The sequence below is a fragment of the Falco cherrug genome, chromosome 8 (genome assembly GCF_023634085.1).
Source record: "Falco cherrug isolate bFalChe1 chromosome 8, bFalChe1.pri, whole genome shotgun sequence".
In the NCBI taxonomy this organism is placed as follows: domain Eukaryota; kingdom Metazoa; phylum Chordata; class Aves; order Falconiformes; family Falconidae; genus Falco; species Falco cherrug.
In genome coordinates, this window is record NC_073704.1 from 64664889 (window position 1) to 64681649 (window position 16761).

Sequence of the window (16761 nt, forward strand, 5' to 3'; positions counted from 1 at the left end):
GATGCGCTCCTCTATCCGATGGTCAGGCCCCGTGGCTTTCCTCCACCTGTGCCTTTCCAGAACAACAAGAGGGTCGTGTTGGTCCCCTGGGGTGGGACCCTTCTGCAGCTTGGCACACGCCAGGCTGGGGGCTGGGGCCGAGGAGCGCTGCCTCAGCTGGGGGGCAGGCGGAGCCCCTGCCGCTGCCCGCACCGCTGCCCACACGCTGCCCGTGCCATGCGCTTGCAGGCAGCACCACGAGATGGCATTCCCTCCTCGGCCGGTGCCGTCGGCGATGCGGGAACAGCCTTGGGTGTTTCTGCTCAAGCGGTGAAGAGGTTTAGGCTCGTTGGCCTGTCTGCCCTGCTGCCCTAACAGCAGGCAGGAGAGCTGCCCTACGACACCCTGGCCGGATTCTGCCCAGCAGTTGCTGGCCATCCTCTCAGCTTGTAGCCTGGTGCTCCTGGCACCCTCTCCGGTGCTGGTTTGCAGGTGCGGGCTGTGGGGACAGTAGGTGTGCCCTGATTGCTCCCAGGGATGTGTGGCGAGAGCGGGTGGGCAGCCCGTCCCTGTCCCAGCACCCTGAGCCCACTCTCCTGGTGCAGGCGTGCCCTGCGGAGCATGGCCAGCAGTTGTGTGCTCGGCAGCGTGGTGGGAAGCTGCCGTTGTTGGGCCCAACCCAGGTTAGCAGCACAGTAGTAGCCACCTCTCTTCTGGCAGTTCTGAATTTCGGAAGTGCTTGCTCAGTCCTGCGGCCTGACACAGTTGGGGATTTGGGGATGGTAGGGATGAGGATGCTGGAGCCGGTGTTACATGTGACTGCTGGCAGTGACAGCTGTGCCTGCCCCGTGCCCTTGCTTAGCAGGAGAGGTGATGCAGGGCAATGTGCATTTGCACACTTGGGCAAGGACAGGGCAGTGCTGAAGCCCTTGGGCTGGTGGGAGCCCTTTGGATGGGGCTGGGAGTCCTGTGCCTCTGGTGCTGGGCAGCAGGGTTCGGAGTTGGGTTACTGCAGGCTGAAATACCAGCCAGGCTGCGAGCTCTGTTCTGTAGTGCTGTTAACTTTGGTGTCCCCAGGGAATGGAAACCTTGCAGGGAGGCCGTGGCTGGCTGGAAACACTATTTTTGTGGCTGTTAGACTCTCTTAGCTGTTACATCTGCTTATAGACTAGTAATGTTATTTCTTTTACTGTGCAGTATAGAAAATTGAGTCTATTTCTGTTTAAATACTGGGGTAATAGAGCCTGCTATTTAGCGAAAGATTTATGTAAATGGCTCTTTGTTTCACACGATTGGGCCTTACAGAGTGTAAGTTACATTGATAATGTAATTATGCCACTCCTGCCATTTGAAAGCAGCACATTGTGGAGAAGCCTCCAAATTCTGTATAGAACAGGACTTGAAAACCTTGTGCTTTTTAAATCAACTTATGTTCTGCAGCAAGAAGTAGTAGAGCTGGGTTATAGAACAGCCTATTCTGGAATTGTTGACATTTTTAGCTTGGAACCTGAGATTTCTTTTATATCAGAATTTTGAAGCACCTATTATTGCACACCATAATTGCATTATGTAACTGAGTTAGCCTTAGGATGCAATTCCCCCACCCTTCCTAAAGCTTCGTATTTTGTTTTATGTCAGTCTGGTGGTCAGTATTTCTTCAGTCTGGCATTTTATTAGTGTGGAGGTTACAGTAACTTTGAGTATTACTTGAGATCAATACATTATCTTGTGCTTCACAATTTGGAGTTCATTATTCAGTGAATGTTGATGACTTTTTGCAATGGAGAGTAAGGTACTTGTAGCCTTCTGTGTCTGGTTTCTAGCCAGAGGAGTTTTCTAAGTTCCTAACTAGACTATTAATCCTTAGAAGTCCTGTTCTTGTGCTTATGCTTCTTATATAGGATGTTGCCCTACAGGCAACCTGTATAATTTTGGCATAATTCCTTTTCAGTGGGGGTCTTGGAATGAGAATCTCTTTCTTCCAGCCTTGAAGTGATTCGTCTGTATGGCCGAAGGAAAATGAGGCTGCCTTGAGCAGGAACAGGCAGTAGCAATCGTTTATCCTTGCTGCACCCCAGCCTGCACCCCAGCCCCTGAGCAGAAGAGCATGCCCTGCTGCCCGGGTGGACCCACACAGCAGTCTGAAGTGACGTCCTGCCCTTGCAATCTTACAGCAGCTTTTGCAGGACAGTAAAATGTTACGTACCAGAGTCTGCATTCAGGTGACACCGCACTGTACCGTTCCAGCTTTTTGCTCGAGGAAATAGGTTGTGTGGCTGAATGCGCTTAGCGACAGTGGCAAGGCATGAGCTTGCTGCAGAAACTCAGGACGCCATGGCTCTCTGCGGCCACAGTGCAGGGGCTTTGGCCCGTGGAGCTGCCACGCTGCTGAAAGCTCTGCAGAGCCCTTGTTTGAAAAACGTGATATGGGTCAAGAGCTTGTGTCTTTGTTTCTGTGCTACAGAGGGTGTGTGGAAGGTGCCTGTATGCTGCAGGAAAAGCTAGCATCTCCCCCTTCAAGCAGTTTTTCTCATAGCAGGATTGTGGGTTTTCTGTTCATTTTCTATTCTTACTTACTAAGCTAATCTTACTAAATTCTTCCTCTCCGCTAACCTGAATAGAGACTGCAGATTGTTAGTATCAGGCAGCTCGGCTCGTGCCCATTGAGAGAAGCTATGCAAGTGCTTCTGACTTGACAAGTGACAGCTAGTGATTTTCTTTTACCTGTATGAGAAGTGGTAATCTTCATCCTATGCATTTTTATCCCAGTATCCCAGTCCCATGGAGAAACACATCACAGCTGTAGAAACAGTGGAAGAGAAAACAGGTAAGCTGCCTGAATATTTTTACAGAGCTAGTTAAAATTTTTCATAACCTTTAAAATTAATTATGAAATACTTCTATTTCCTTAGAAGCCGTGCACTGCAGACATGCCTGGGATTCTGTGTGCTGGACATTGTGTAAGCAAAACGAAGAAAATATAGTCCACTCCCCACCCCAAAGTGTGGGGTTTAACTGCATTAAGTATTTGAATTTTCAGCTTATTCCAGGGCCGTCAGACATGTTGTGCCTGTTTCTGTGTAGGTGTTCTTTTGTGTTATGGTTCCTTGGTGTTTCTGTGATGATTTCCATCTGCAGTGCTCCACAGATCAGATGTAAGGCCCCTGGAAGGAAGCACAGTGAGTTGTATGGATCGAGCCTCAGGCGCTCTGCAGGCATTGTGCTACTTGGCTTTCATGATCCCTGCCTTCGGAGGGATCTCTTGCTGTTTCACCTCCTGGATGAGGAGGTAGTTCCAGGAATCACACTCACGTGGTGGCCTTGTAGGATGCTGATGCTCAGAAAGCCATCACACATCGTCAGTCTCTTGCTTCATCAGTCAGAATTCCTGAAACACTGAAAATCAGAAGTTACTGTTTCCCAATCATATTGACAGGAAAATAAATCTGCTTGGGCTGGAGCACAGTTGTCAGATCAGGTCTGCTGGTACCACATGGCCTTTTGTTTTCCTGTTGCTGAGCTTGCAGGAATTGCTTGCAATTAGGAACTTAAAGTAACATGCCTCTGGGAGGGTGGGTTAAACAGTTGTGCAGCCACGTGGGAAACAAGTACTATAGGACTTTGTGTGGAAATAACAACCTTTCTTCCTAATATGGGAACTCTGATCAAATACCTATTTGGGATGAAATAACTTGTAGACTTTAAACTTTTAGTCCCAGACGCTTTGGAATTAAAGTTTTGATGGAGTTGATGTAGCTCAGAGCAGCCTGGTCTAGTGGGAGGTGTCCCTGCCCATTGCAGGGAGTTGGAACTGGGTGATATTTAAGGTGCCTTCCAACCCAGACCATTCTATGGTTCTGTGAAGTTTTAGTCCCTAAATTCTTTATCATACATTTAGAGATGTGTTCTGTCTTGCAGCTCAGGTTTAATGATGGCTCTTAATTCCAGGTTTATGCTCTCTAACCAAGTTGTTAGTGAGGTTGCCCTGGGATTCAAGAAAGTTGAGCATTAGTGCTGCTGTTGCTGTTTTCTTCAAATGCAGTAAACCACTCTTTCCAGAGAATGCTTTTCATGTTGCATGGAGGTGCTTCATATTATTAATGTGGTGTTTGTTAAGAATTCTGAAAACCAAACCCCATGAAGTTTTCATTTCACAGATCCCACCAAATGCAACTATTCGAGAAGGTACTCTTTTTATCCCAGAGAAGTCTTTAACCTGGGCCGCCTGCCAGTTGGCTTCTTGTTCAGTAGCGTTCTGTTCTTGATCTGGGTCATTAAATATTAAAAGGCAAAGTGATTCTAAAAGCCAACCATTTTTTTGGAGGTACTAAATAACTGTAATTTGTTTCCTAATAGATAGTTTTGTCCTTGTCACTGGGTCCAACTCAATACAAAACTGAATGTGTGATGAGACAGGACTGTTCTGTAAAACTTGTACACAGTGTGTTTGCCCGGAGAATGAGCCTGAGAATATAAATTGGGGTGGGGATAGAAATAAATTAAAGCCTAAGCCTGTACGTTGGTCTGGTAGCTGCACGCTCCCATGCAGCCTGGCACTGCCTGCAGTGCGCTTTGCTACCCAGGAGCACCAGTATAAATGCCAGTAAAATGTTAGTACTGTGTGCTGGAATAGGGGAGTCTGGGTTACAGTGATGGATACAGGTGCCTTCCTCCTCAGGCAGAGCACAGAATGCCCATAGCAGTCTTACTTAGAGCCCTCTGTCTGGCAAAGCAGGAGCAGTACTGGGTTATACTTAAAAAACAAAAAAACCCAACCCCCAAAGCAAATGACCCCCTCCCCCAGCACTCTGTTAATTTGCCAGCATTTCTGTTTGCACATTTGCTCTGATGTGAAGTCTTTCAACTACTTTGCTTTTGTTAAAAAATGGTAATACTAGCGGCTGTAACTCTTCCTTTCTGATTTTCTTTTATAATCAGATTTGTCTACAGGGATTATTTACTGGAGGAGAATTGCAACATGCCAGAATGTAATTCCTGAAATTTTAAGAAAGGTAACTATTTAGAGAAATTTAGTCAAGTTGTAAAACCTTAATGCTTCACGGTGTTTTATCTTGTTTAAAAGAATCACATTTCCAAATGATTTCTTTTTTTTTTTTTTTTTTTTTTTTTTAATTAGAAGAGTTACTTTAAAAGATAAGTTAAGAGAAAAAAACCCTCTAGGAACCGATTCTATACTTAACTTGAATGGACAAAATTGTGGCCTTGAGCAGACTAAGATGTAACTGGTGGTGGTGGTTGTTTTACATGCAGATGGGCTTTCAACTTTTGTACCTGGGAAAAGTAAAGCTGCTTTAAAAGCTTACCTGGGCCACGGTGAAAGTACAGCCATTCCCCCCATCCCAATATAATGATCATATTGCTGTCAATACGATTTTTGTGTGGTAGATGGTATTTTTACAAAAGCTCAGTCTCGTGGATCTCGGCAAAAGGGTGGCAGCTAGTAATAAAAACTAGGTAATTCTAAGATGAGCTCAGGTGTTTTGGATGTCTGATCCATGGCTTCTGAACATGTTGGGTTGTAATCTCTCACAAGACTATTCTGTAAGTGAATTCAGAGGGAATGAAAGAATACTTAATGTGCCTGTAGCATGTTGCAAGTTAAATACGGCATCGTAGGGTTCCAATGAAGAAGATAAGACAAGGCTGTAGAAAACATTAGAACCTGGGTTGTGCAATCCCTTAGTGTCTCTTTTAGTGACAGCCCTTTCTTCACAGTTTGTTATGGGAGGAGAATTTGCCTTATTTATTCTTTGGGTTTTTTTCAGAGTATCTTGCAGCAGATAGTCTGTATACAGAAAAGTACATTTACATTCATGCATGATCAAACAACTACTATTTCACTGTCTGCATGCTTAAACGTGTGCATGTCCTCTTTTTCTGGTGCTGACAACTCTGTATGTTTTTGCCTCTAAACATGTGTTTGTCTCTTCCAAGCCTCACCTGCCAAGGAGAACATATCATTGTCCTATACAGGCAGAATGTAAATAAACCGATGGTGAGATTTTTATCCTTTCTTTAGCCCACGCTTATTAGATCAAGGTCACTCAGTTTGAGAGTGGGCTCTTGGAGGAGGAGGAGGCCTCCTGGGAGAAAGGAGCTGGAGCAGGGCAGAGGTGCAAGCTGTTCTCCTGCCCTCATGGTTTAGCTGGTGGGTTTGGCTCCCTTGCATTTAACGGTTTGGAAGTGGCTTCTCTTATCCTTCTTTGTCATAAGTTAGTTGTCATCAGCAAGACAGGAAGCATGAAGTGATGCTGGTAAGTTGGCCTGCAGTGGTCTTGGAAGCCTGGCTGGGGACTGAGCCGCTTCCCTAAATTTTGGAGCGTTTACATGGCCTTCAGTAGCTTCTGAACAATTTGAGTGTTCATATTTGGGCTATCCACAGCTGTTGTGCCCTCCTGCTGAATCCTCAGTCTTACCCTATGAGGCTAGTAACACTTTAAAAGTACTGGGAAGTGTTTCTACCTTTTTTTCTTAAAAAGCTGTAATTCTGTTTGCCAGGTCGGTGTCTTAAAAGTGCCCGACATCTACTTGGAAGAGGAATCTTGGCTTAATATGCGGAAAAGAAATATGACTATGAAAACTCATTGCCTTACGTGGACACAGTATGCGTCTCTCAGTGAGGAATCTGTCTTCAGAGAGAGCTTGGAGAATCCAAACTGGTGAGTACTGGCCTCTGGGTACAGCAGCATCCCTGTGCTGGCTCTGGGCTGCTGCTGCAGGCCCGAAGCCCTGCAGATGGGTTTTCTGTTGCCTTTTGCAATGAGAGGGGTCTGAATAACAATTTCTTTGGTATGTCTTGAATGCATTTGAAGCAGCAGCTGTAGATGTCCTGTAGCTTTCCTCTGGCTTGTTCAGACGTAAGCTTAGGCTCTGGCCAGAGCACAAATAATCGCTGGAAGTTAATTTTCTATGTGCTGCTTTGCAGTTACAGAAGGCTGCCCTGCTGTTCCTGCACAGCAGGTGTAGCCAGAGTGTTCGTTTTGCTCTTGCATCTACCAACAGATGCTTGGACAGCAGTTTAAAAATTATCAGCTCCCTCCTGCTTGCCCACCATTGGCATGGAACGTACTTGTTCCCAAACAATTTTCTTTCTCCGGTGTTTGGCCCGCTGTGACCCAGAGATGTGAGCTGCTGTGGGACTTTGCCTGGGAGAGCACAGACTTGTGTTTGTACACAGTGGAGCCTAGAAATGTCTTTATGCACATTTACAGCAGGATCAGAGTGGAATTTCTAACTTCCATAGCACTGAAATGAGCAGGTATGTGATAGTGTGACTGTCTTTAAAAAAAGATTTATTTCCAGCTGATGTCAACCCCATTAATTCTTTGTTCTAGTGTCTCTTGTAATTTGTTGTTACTTTTGCCTTGTGATGTTCTCTGGGAAGTGTGGCAGGGATGTCCAGCAAGGTCCATGTGACTTTGGAAAGCTCTAAGGGTGTTAAGGAAGAACCCCAGCAACTTCAGATGAAATTAAATTCCTTGTGGCTGAGGCATTTTTGAAAGCCCCATGCTGGGACATTGCTGTTTGAGGACATGTTCCTCTGGCTTTTTAAAATGTTTTGTTTCAAAAGTTTGCTGGGACCCTCTGTCCTTACTGAGGCTTCCTCTGCATCAGACTTGCATTGCAGCTGTAGATGTTGGTCCTGTTGGTGTAGAAACTGATTTACTGCAGCTGTTCGGCCACTCACACCCTATTTTCAAGGCTTTTCAGTTCCAGTTTAGGAGAGATGCTGTCCTTAGCATGCTGTGTCTGCTCCTGCAGGCTTGTGCAGGGGAGTTGTGCGAGTTTGGCATCACCACTGCTCACTCTTACCTTGAAGCACACTGGCAATGGGGAAGGCAGAGGCATACCTGGGCTGCCAGGGTGTGATGGCAGCCTCAGCAGGTTCGCTCATGCAGGTTTGCAGCACCTGCCGAGCTGCCAGTGCCTCTGGAGGTGCGGTGGGTGCCGGTGCAGGTCAGCAGCGGCAATACTTGGCTGCAGGAGCCTGCAGCCCTCAGCCATGCAGCCCTGGCTGGGTAGGTTCAAGGATACCTGGGCATGCCTGTGCACACCACTGTCACCTCTTCAGGGTTCTTATGAAGGTAATCGGATCTAACAAATGCTGGCTGCCAAAACGGGTGTGAAATTTCAGCTGCATGTAGTGTACATACGGTGACATTTACATTTTAATAGGCGAAGGAATTACGCAAAGGGCATAACATTAGCAGCATACTGTTGTAGTGGAGAGAAATAAGAAAACACACAGTGAGGAGACTCAAGTGATCCTGATTAGTGGGAAAATTGTATATTATGCCCCTAAAAAGAGAACAGTGTTATGAGAGTGATAGTAGCCTGAGTACAGAGAGAAACTTGTTGTTCTCCCCTACTGTGCACTGCTGGGCAGATTTCAATAGCGACCTTGTGAAACTCTTTAGGTCGCTAGAAGGGTGTGTGATGGGCTCTGTGCCAGGCATTGCCTGTTCCCAGCCCAGCAGGGAGCTGGTGGCTTGGGGGGTTGTTGGGGTGCTGGCTGCAGGCTGCTTTGTGGGTGTTCCCTGGGTGCGTTACAGCCATGGCACCCACTGCCCTGCTCTGTGCCTCTGCAAGGTCTCTTGCAGTGGGGTTGATTACGGAGCTGCTGCTTTGGAGAGCTGCAGCCTGGTCCCACCTGTGGTGGGATGATGTTGATGGGAATCTAGAATATTTCTGCCCTTGTCAGATGAAGTTACAACTGTCTGTGCTGACTTCAGCTCAGCTACTTTGTAGACCAATATGCTGTAGAAAATCAAACTATGAATCCAGTCCCTAGGCGCCTAGGAGAACCTCTTCCAGAGGACATGAATTAGTTCACCCAGTTTGAGATTGGCAGTTACATCATTTATTATTTTCAGTGAGAGAGCTGCAAGTCAGGGAAGGGAGACTGTGACATTCCTGGTGTCCCTAATAGAACTGGGGCAATTGAAGTGATGCTTGCTTAGTCCCAAACAGTTCTTCCTTTTAGCATCAGGTGGTTATTCTGTTCTAGATAAATGTGAATGCAGTGATGCCAAGTGCTGCATATTCTTGCAAAGTGAATTATTGTGGGTGCTTCCAAGTAAGAGTATATAAAAGTCTGAAAAGATCTAGTAGCAAACAGACATTACTGTAAATAAATTATAAACCATTGAAAAAGGCACGATGGGGCATATCCGGATATTCAGAGGCCAGAAAGCACCTGTTACCCTCTTGGCTGAACTTCTTTGTGACACTTTTTATTTGGTTTCTGTGATTTAATTGCTGTTACAGACAAGCATCTCCTTTTGATGCCTGAAGTCCAAAGAAAGCCAGTTAGTCCCTGCAGGCGAGGCTGTGCTGCAGGTAGGGCAGGTCCAGCCCTGAGCAGTGTTTGCCTGCAGAGGATTGGGGCTGGTTTGCTGGCACTGCCCAGTGTTCGCCAGCACTGCCCCGCAATGCAGCTCCAGAGGGCTCTGGGGCTCACGGCTTTCACTGCTGGTATATCAAACCCGTCTGAATCTTGTCAGCTGTTCCCCTCTGCTTGCACGCATATGTGTTTGCGTTGGAAATTCCTAGAGTGATTCATTTGCACTTACCCTAAAAGTGTGTATTACATAAATTAGGTATGAGCCTGCTACCCACCCAGCTGAGATGGGCAGTGTCCGTATTGACGGGGAGGGCTCTGGGAAGAGTTGTCTGGTGCACAGTGCCAAACTGAAAGGGAAAGTCAGTGGCAAAACTCCCTTGTAGCTGCCTGGATTTATGCTGAAGTTGTGTACTGGCAAATTTCCATGTGTCGGGACACATTATATCTGGTTTTCCACAGTGGAGAATCCCTGTGTACCTTGAATTTTGTCTCTGGTGCTGTTTGCCATCCCTGCGTGTTTTGGTTTGACTGCTTTCCCCCTCCCTGCCAGGAGCATTTTGATGCTTTTTCATGTTATATCCCTCAATTGCCATCAGATTCCCTTTATTGCCCAGCACTTTCCCTCATTTCAGAGAGCCCAAGGGAGCCACAGTCTCTTGCAGTGCGGTGGGCGCAGGGTGAGATGCCTCCCTGACGTGGAGAGAGGCACGTGATGCATGAGCAGTGCTTGTCAGCTGGAGATGGGAATTAAAAAGATCTTCCATACAAAAGCTCCCTCTTTTGAAGAGCCTTGCATTGGATGTAACTTTTAATTTAATTTTGAAAGCCATGCAGGCTTTGGAAACTCTCCCTGACACTATCGGAGCAAGAATATTGCTAGACTTTTTATACTAAAGACACTTTAATTAAACCCCCATCATGAAAACAATTAGACCAAATTTGCTGTACTTAACTAGTCAATAATTTAGTAGCTGGATCTCATTAATAGACTTCTCCCTGTGACTGTGTTGTAATGATGCGGCATTGCTAGCTGCGTGCTACAGAAATCAATTAGAGATCAATATTTTCCTTGTAGGGGACAAAAAAGAAAGAGGCTCAATGGTGAAACTGCAAAATGAATAAATAAATTCCAACCAAAGCGGCTGAGTTCAGTGGTGGATTTTTAGTGCTGACATCCATTCTGTGGTTGGGGCAAACTTCTCATGTTCTCCTGCTTCTTCACTGCAACTCCATGTGTCTGCATTTTTACTGAATTGCATTGACAGAAATTAAAGATGTTAGTGGCACACCGAGGGCATCAGTGATGGTGGTTCGCCTGCGTGCTGCCGGGATGGGACTGCGGGGTCCTCTCCTCACTGGTATCACCACCTCTGCTTGGGTGGAATGATGTCCTGAGGACTCTATAAAATTGTAGAGGTGTATTTTCCTGTGTCTGCCGTTGGCTTTCATGATTCTGGGGACAGCTGTTGTGTCTCCTTCAGACCTCTCTGTGTTGCTGCTCTTTGGGTTTCTCCAGTAAACGTGTGTCTTGTGTCCTCCCTGGAGCAGAGTCCAGCTGGACCTTCAGCAGTGCTGGCGGCGGGAGATGCTCGTCACAAGCATCTTGTTATGCCACTGGTCTGCTGTGTGTTTGCCTTTGAGATTGTCATACAAAATGTGTGAATGTAAGAGATTAATCCTGTACTTGGGTATCAAAGACTAACTTTCTAACATACGCTTAGTGTTTACTAAGTAGACAGAAAAATAAAAGGATGTTCTGTTCCTGTTTCTTAGGACAGACTTCACACAAAAAGGCCAAATATCAGTCACGGGGGCAGGTTTGCTCAACTGTGTGTTGGAAGCTTTTGCTCAATCATTTTTAAAACAGGCTGTGAGGAAGGTAAGTAATTTTTTTGCTTGAATTTCCTCTCTGAGTTATATTCTGTATTTTTTTGAATCACCAGATCATCTTGGGTTCAAAATTAAATTGAGTCTGGATTCTTTGTATCTTTTAATTGTTGAAAGAATATTTGATATTTTGTCTACAGAGAATAAGCAGAATAAAAATGGATTTAGTTTTATTATGGTAATAGTTTTATTTCAGATACATCTTAAAACATGGCGTATATGACTGTATCAGTTTCTGTAATTCATTCTTATTCCTGATTTCCCCCAGGCACTGGAACAGTTCTTCTTCCTAATGCCTCATTGTACCAGCTAATACTGTAGTAATAATTTGCCGTTCTATAGCACCTTTATACTGAAGTAGTCAAAAGTAGTCAACATGAATTTATATCATGTCACACATTTTTCTCCAGTAATGTCAGGGTTTTTTTTTTGGCAGCTTGATGTATTTACAATAGCCACAGTCAATCTCCCTGTAGCAGTTCTGTATACTTCAATAGTTCTGTCTTTCAGTAAGAATTATGAAAGAGGATAAAAGCTATCCAGCAGAGCATCCCAAGGGAGGTGGTGTTCAAAGGCTTTTCATTTCGGGGAGTCATGTCATATTGATAAACTAGGTTTAAGAGCCATGTGTCCTGAAGCATTTGTTCATTGGGAAATGAAGTTTTGTGGAATTCTTGTTCTCTGCGAGTTTATACTTTGAAGAGATTTGGGGGTTCAGGTTGTGCTGTGCAGACTGTTTAAAATTTACATCTGCTGAAAAGGGAGCAAGAAGGAGAAGGAAGGAACATTTCACTAAACTTTTCTAATGAGAAACTGAGAGGGTTTTTGCCTTATTTCTTTTTTTTTTCTTTTTGTTTTGGGTTTTTTTGTTTGTTTCTTTCTTTCTTTCTTTTTCCCTCCCTCCAGTTTATATCTTGTTTCAGGTGAATGAAAGCATGTGTATGTGCCTGAAAACATGGCCATGGCATTTTCATGGCTGCGCTCATGAATCTTATGTACTGCAAGACTATAATGAATTTAGATTTACCATTATTTATCATTTTTTAGTTATCTAATTGAAAAATTTGTTTTTCACATGAACTTAGATGTCCATGGTTCAGATCATACCTTATGCCATTCTTTAATTATTCACAGGGACCAAGAGGTTAATACTCTTGAAGGTGGGGTTTTTGGTTTTGGGGCTTTTTTGGTTTGGTTTTGTTTTGAAGTGGCCTTAGCAGTGTCCTGCCTTTTCTTGCACTGAAGTCAGTGGGAGCCTGGGCAGCACCCCACCCGCAGTCCCTCGGGACTGTCTCCTCTCTGCCAGCCTAGGGGCTGACAGTCCCCACCTCTCATTTGTGCTTGAAAACCTGATTTTGGAACCTGTGTCCCAAGAGCTGTAGGTAGAAATATATTTGATTATTCTTGATAACTGTAAGATACTTTTGTTGAGGCTTTGAAAGAAAAACCCCAGAAATTGTGAGCTATGCTAATGTAAGCAGTGACTGTGAGCAATGGGACACATCTAGCTGGCTTGTGGCAGCGTGGAGCTAGCGGGTAGAGCAGACTAGCTCGCAGTATCTCTACAGTGCTGCATTAGAAATCCTTTAGCAATTTTGGCTGTGTCTGCAGAACTGTGAAAAAGAAAAATACAAGTGCACCAGATCTGGTATAAATGTGTGGTCTTGCCTGGTTTTTCCCCCCACCTCCAAAACATCTGTCTCCCTAAGGCAGAAGCTGTATCTAGGCATCTCATTTCTTCTAAGCTCTTAGACAGGGTTCCTTTGGTGGCTTGGCCATAAGAGTAGTTCTGAGGCACATTATACCCAAATGTAATAAATGGCAATACAAAGACAATATTTAAAGTTTTAAAATGTATATGTTGCATGTATGACAATGCTTGATAAATGCTGTCTAGGCTTCCATTTACTACTTCCAGTACCTGATCTCCATCCTTCCTAACGGCCTGACCAAAAAGGCTCTGCACCTGGTATAATTGGTTGGAATAGGTAAGGATGTTACTTTCAAAGCCAAACCATGATTCCTGCTTTATCTCCTCTATCCTGACAGCAGTGCACTCCTCCATCCATCTGTTTGGACAGGCTCAGATGAGATAAGGGAGTAAGGAATCAGTGGGAGGCAGCAACGTGAGGGGGCAGAGGAAATGGAGTAGGGGATGAGCTACATGAAGAGCAGGAGGAAATACTGAATGGATATTAAAATCTGTTTGACAACAATAATGCTCATGTATTCACGCAGTCAATATTAAGTATCTTTATTTTGTAGAAAGAGAGGGAAAGTTACTATTCATGGATACCAAAGGCACTTCTCTTTTGAATCATTATTTTTGTAACTGAGATATGAGCCTGTTCTGTGGGTAGGGTTTTTTTTAATGCCTAGCAGAACGACAGTGACATTTTATGGCTCCTCATACTTGTCATGTTTCCCTTACTTTGTTCCAACTCTGAACAAAAATGTAGGAGAGAAAATCTTTCTGCCCTGCTTTTGTTTGTATAGAAGTTGTAGTGCATTTGAGTGAAAAAATTACAGCATTTATGGTTATTTTTTTTCTTACCTGTTCAGAAAAGGTATTAATGCATGATGTGCACTCACATTATTGCCAATAAAACTCTGCTCCTGAATAATTCAGAAGTCTGAGCAGATACGCTGGTAAATGCCAGCTACCAGCGCAGCCTGTGCTGGGTCTGATGGTGAGAGCCTGGCTTCCTTCAGAGAGGTGAAAGGATGCTCCCTTGTCTGCAAGAAGTTTCCAGCCCAGGGGGTAGTGGTGGCCCCTGAAGTCGGCCTTTGTGTGTTTGAGTTTTTAAAATTTGTTTAAAGAGTGGCCTAATTAGTTTGTACCTGTCTAAGTTACAATGATCTCTGGCAGTGTGAAGCAGTACAGATGATGAAGTTATGAGTGATTTTAAGGCCACACAATAAAGGAGCGTTTGTAGTGGGAAACTTTTGTTATGTTGGTAGGTGTTTTATTGTTGCCTCTTAAATGTTGCAACATTTCTGTCATTTTCACATCTTGGTTTCTTATTTTTTTGCTTAACTTGAATATATAAGGAGATGGAAGTTAAAAGCCATGATGTAGTGTTTGTTAAATGGTGGCACTGAGCTCAAATAACAGATATCTAACTGAAAAATGTTTTGTCGTGGTAAGAAAAAGATTGAAAGGTCTTAGGTGCTCTTTTCAGAGACAGCATAAAATCTTCTGCTAGTCTGTTAAAATGCTACCCTGCTTTTGTGATGGCAACAGAAATGGGGTGTGCACTGCAATAGGCATTGCCTTCATCACATTCAAACAGGCCATTTATCTTTTTCCTGTACATCACTTAACCTCTTCTTTAAAACTTACAGTGTTTGGTAAAGCTGTGGAGTTGCTACAGATGTGATATGTTCTGACTGTCCCTGTCAGCTGGCAGTCCAGTCTGGCTCCTGGCAGCTACTCCAGATGCAAATGTAGGCTGCTCAACAAGTCTGTAGTGCTGGAAAGTCCTTAGACTGCCATTTCTCATTTCCCTCATTGCCCTGTCACCCCACTGCTGGGTCGGTGTGGTTTCCACGTACTGGCTGTGGGGACAAAGTGGCACTTGCTGGAGGAGTTGCCCATAGCTGTTGCTGGACTGGGATCTGCTGGGCTCCCATCCCTTCGAGTGCCTTGGGGTATTGCACTGATAAGGGCTGTATGTAGACACTTACGGCAGGAGAGCTCTTACACTAGCAGAGCACTTCCACCTCTGAAAATAAAACTATTCTGTGTCTTGTCCATCAGAGAAGCTTTTAAGCTGCAGCTGTAGAGGTGCAGAGTGCAGTGAGTAGGCAATGTTTGTTCTGCATTTCAAGTGCATCATTGCACTCTAAGCAGTGTAAATTTAGCTCCTTTAAGCTTGATCTCCTGGGGCTGAGACTTAAGCGTTTGAACTTTAGTTGAAAGGAATATATTGATTAGGCTTTGATTTAGTTGTTCCTAGCTGAAAAGATACTGGGTAATGACTTGTGCCTGCCCTTTCATATTTTATTCATTTAATTGAGTCCCCTCTCAGTCCCCTTTTCTTCCTCAACACCACATTGCCTAAAAGTCTGCAGCGCTATGAGGAGAAATAAAAGAAAAAGCAGTTGTCACACTGTGAACATAATTGATTCAATAAGTAACATTTTTAAATTCCCTAGGCAAACCTCCGAGTCTTCACTTACGGCAATTAGTGCTTCATTCTGTAAACAGTGGCATGTCCAATTTAGGCTGATAGACTAAGGTAGCCAGTTTATTGCCTTCTACAAAGAATAGGCATGGAAGATGAACTGTTTTTTATAGGTATAAAATACCTCGTCCATTTTGGTTTTGTAGAGATGTGAAGAGAAATTCTCTTGACCTATTTGTTAACATTGCCCTTTTTTACCTCCTCTCACAGTGACTCAGAGAAATCCTTTTTCTTTTATCTTGACAAACAGAGAGCCTACTAGGGTAAACCTTAGCCCCACACAGGTTATAGCTAAGCTCAGAGCTTGCTTTAGTCCACATGATCTCACCAAACATTAGAGGCAGGGTTGGCAAATCACTACAGTTACAGTACACGCTGCTTCTCTCTCACTTTGTACTGAACCTCGAACCTAAACTAATTGCAGAATAGTAAAGCATCTGGCTGTGGAGCAGGCTGTAGCCCTGACGTGGGAAAAGCACTTGGTTGAAAGCTTCCCCCCAGTTTTTGGATGGCTGCCCTGCTGTAGGTAGTTCCGTGGTTTGCACCCCTGCAGCCGTTGCTGGTTGGTGAGCACCCAGGTTGCAGGCTGGTGAGCTGCTTGTCTGCAGCAAACCCCCTGCCAAACAAACCCCCTAGATTCAACGTGCATTTTGCTTTGATTAATAGTTCATTGTTTAGAATTTCCTCCTTCCTTCATAGATCAGTCCTGGAGAAAGAAGTATTCACCTTCTTGGTCCTCTGATGGCATTTTTTACTTCATTCCAACATGAATTCCTTCATTATAGAAATAATCATGGGGCTTTTATGGGGCGCTTTCATACTCACGCTCCCAATTGCTTGCATGCAAAGAACATGAGTGATGGTATATCCCTCTTTAAAATGGAAATACCAAGGTGCAGGGATGAGTAGTGGTTTGGTGCAAGCGAAGCAGTGACAGAACTGGAATGAAATGTGTGACCTGATCAAGCGCAGTCTTGGCCTGGAAGAGCTTGCAAGCTGCTAAGGGTCCTTGGTCCTTTCTAGGTTCCCCTGAGCAGCCTCTGCTGTAATGTTCCTTGTGCTTCCCAGGCAGAGGGGAGACCCGCACTGAGTTTGTGCAGGACCATAATACGCAATTTCTTTTAAGGCTTAATGGTATGTTGTGGGATGCCCTTTCTAATGTATGAAATACTTAAGTTGTGTGCAAAACTGGCATTTTTTTTGCTTTTTTTCCAGGGTATTAAAATAATGGAGACGCTTCTTCAGGAGCAGTGTAGGTGATGGTGCTCTTAGTGAGCAGCTTAAGTGCAACATGCATCTACAGATTGTAAAAATTGTTGAGAGTTAGTGACACCTATTGCACAT

At 44.5% G+C, this 16761-nt stretch overlaps 1 protein-coding gene across 26 annotated transcripts in view; it reads left to right on the forward strand.

The window, feature by feature from the left end:
- PRELID2 (PRELI domain containing 2) overlaps nucleotides 1-16761 on the forward strand; it is a 105885-nt gene that overhangs the window by 5497 nt on the left and 83627 nt on the right. For 12 of the 26 annotated variants that reach the window (XR_008733493.1, XR_008733494.1, XM_055718052.1 and 9 more), the window contains 5 exons: nucleotides 2749-2806; nucleotides 2892-2939; nucleotides 4918-4991; nucleotides 6499-6659; nucleotides 11117-11222. Coding sequence is in view for 24 of the 26 variants with exons in the window: in XM_055718054.1 (XP_055574029.1) it covers nucleotides 2749-2806; nucleotides 2892-2939; nucleotides 4918-4991; nucleotides 6499-6659; nucleotides 11117-11222 (447 nt within the window). In the remaining 2 variants the exon portion in view is untranslated. The other 14 variants (XM_055718055.1, XM_055718061.1, XM_055718071.1 and 11 more) reach the window with 10 other exon arrangements.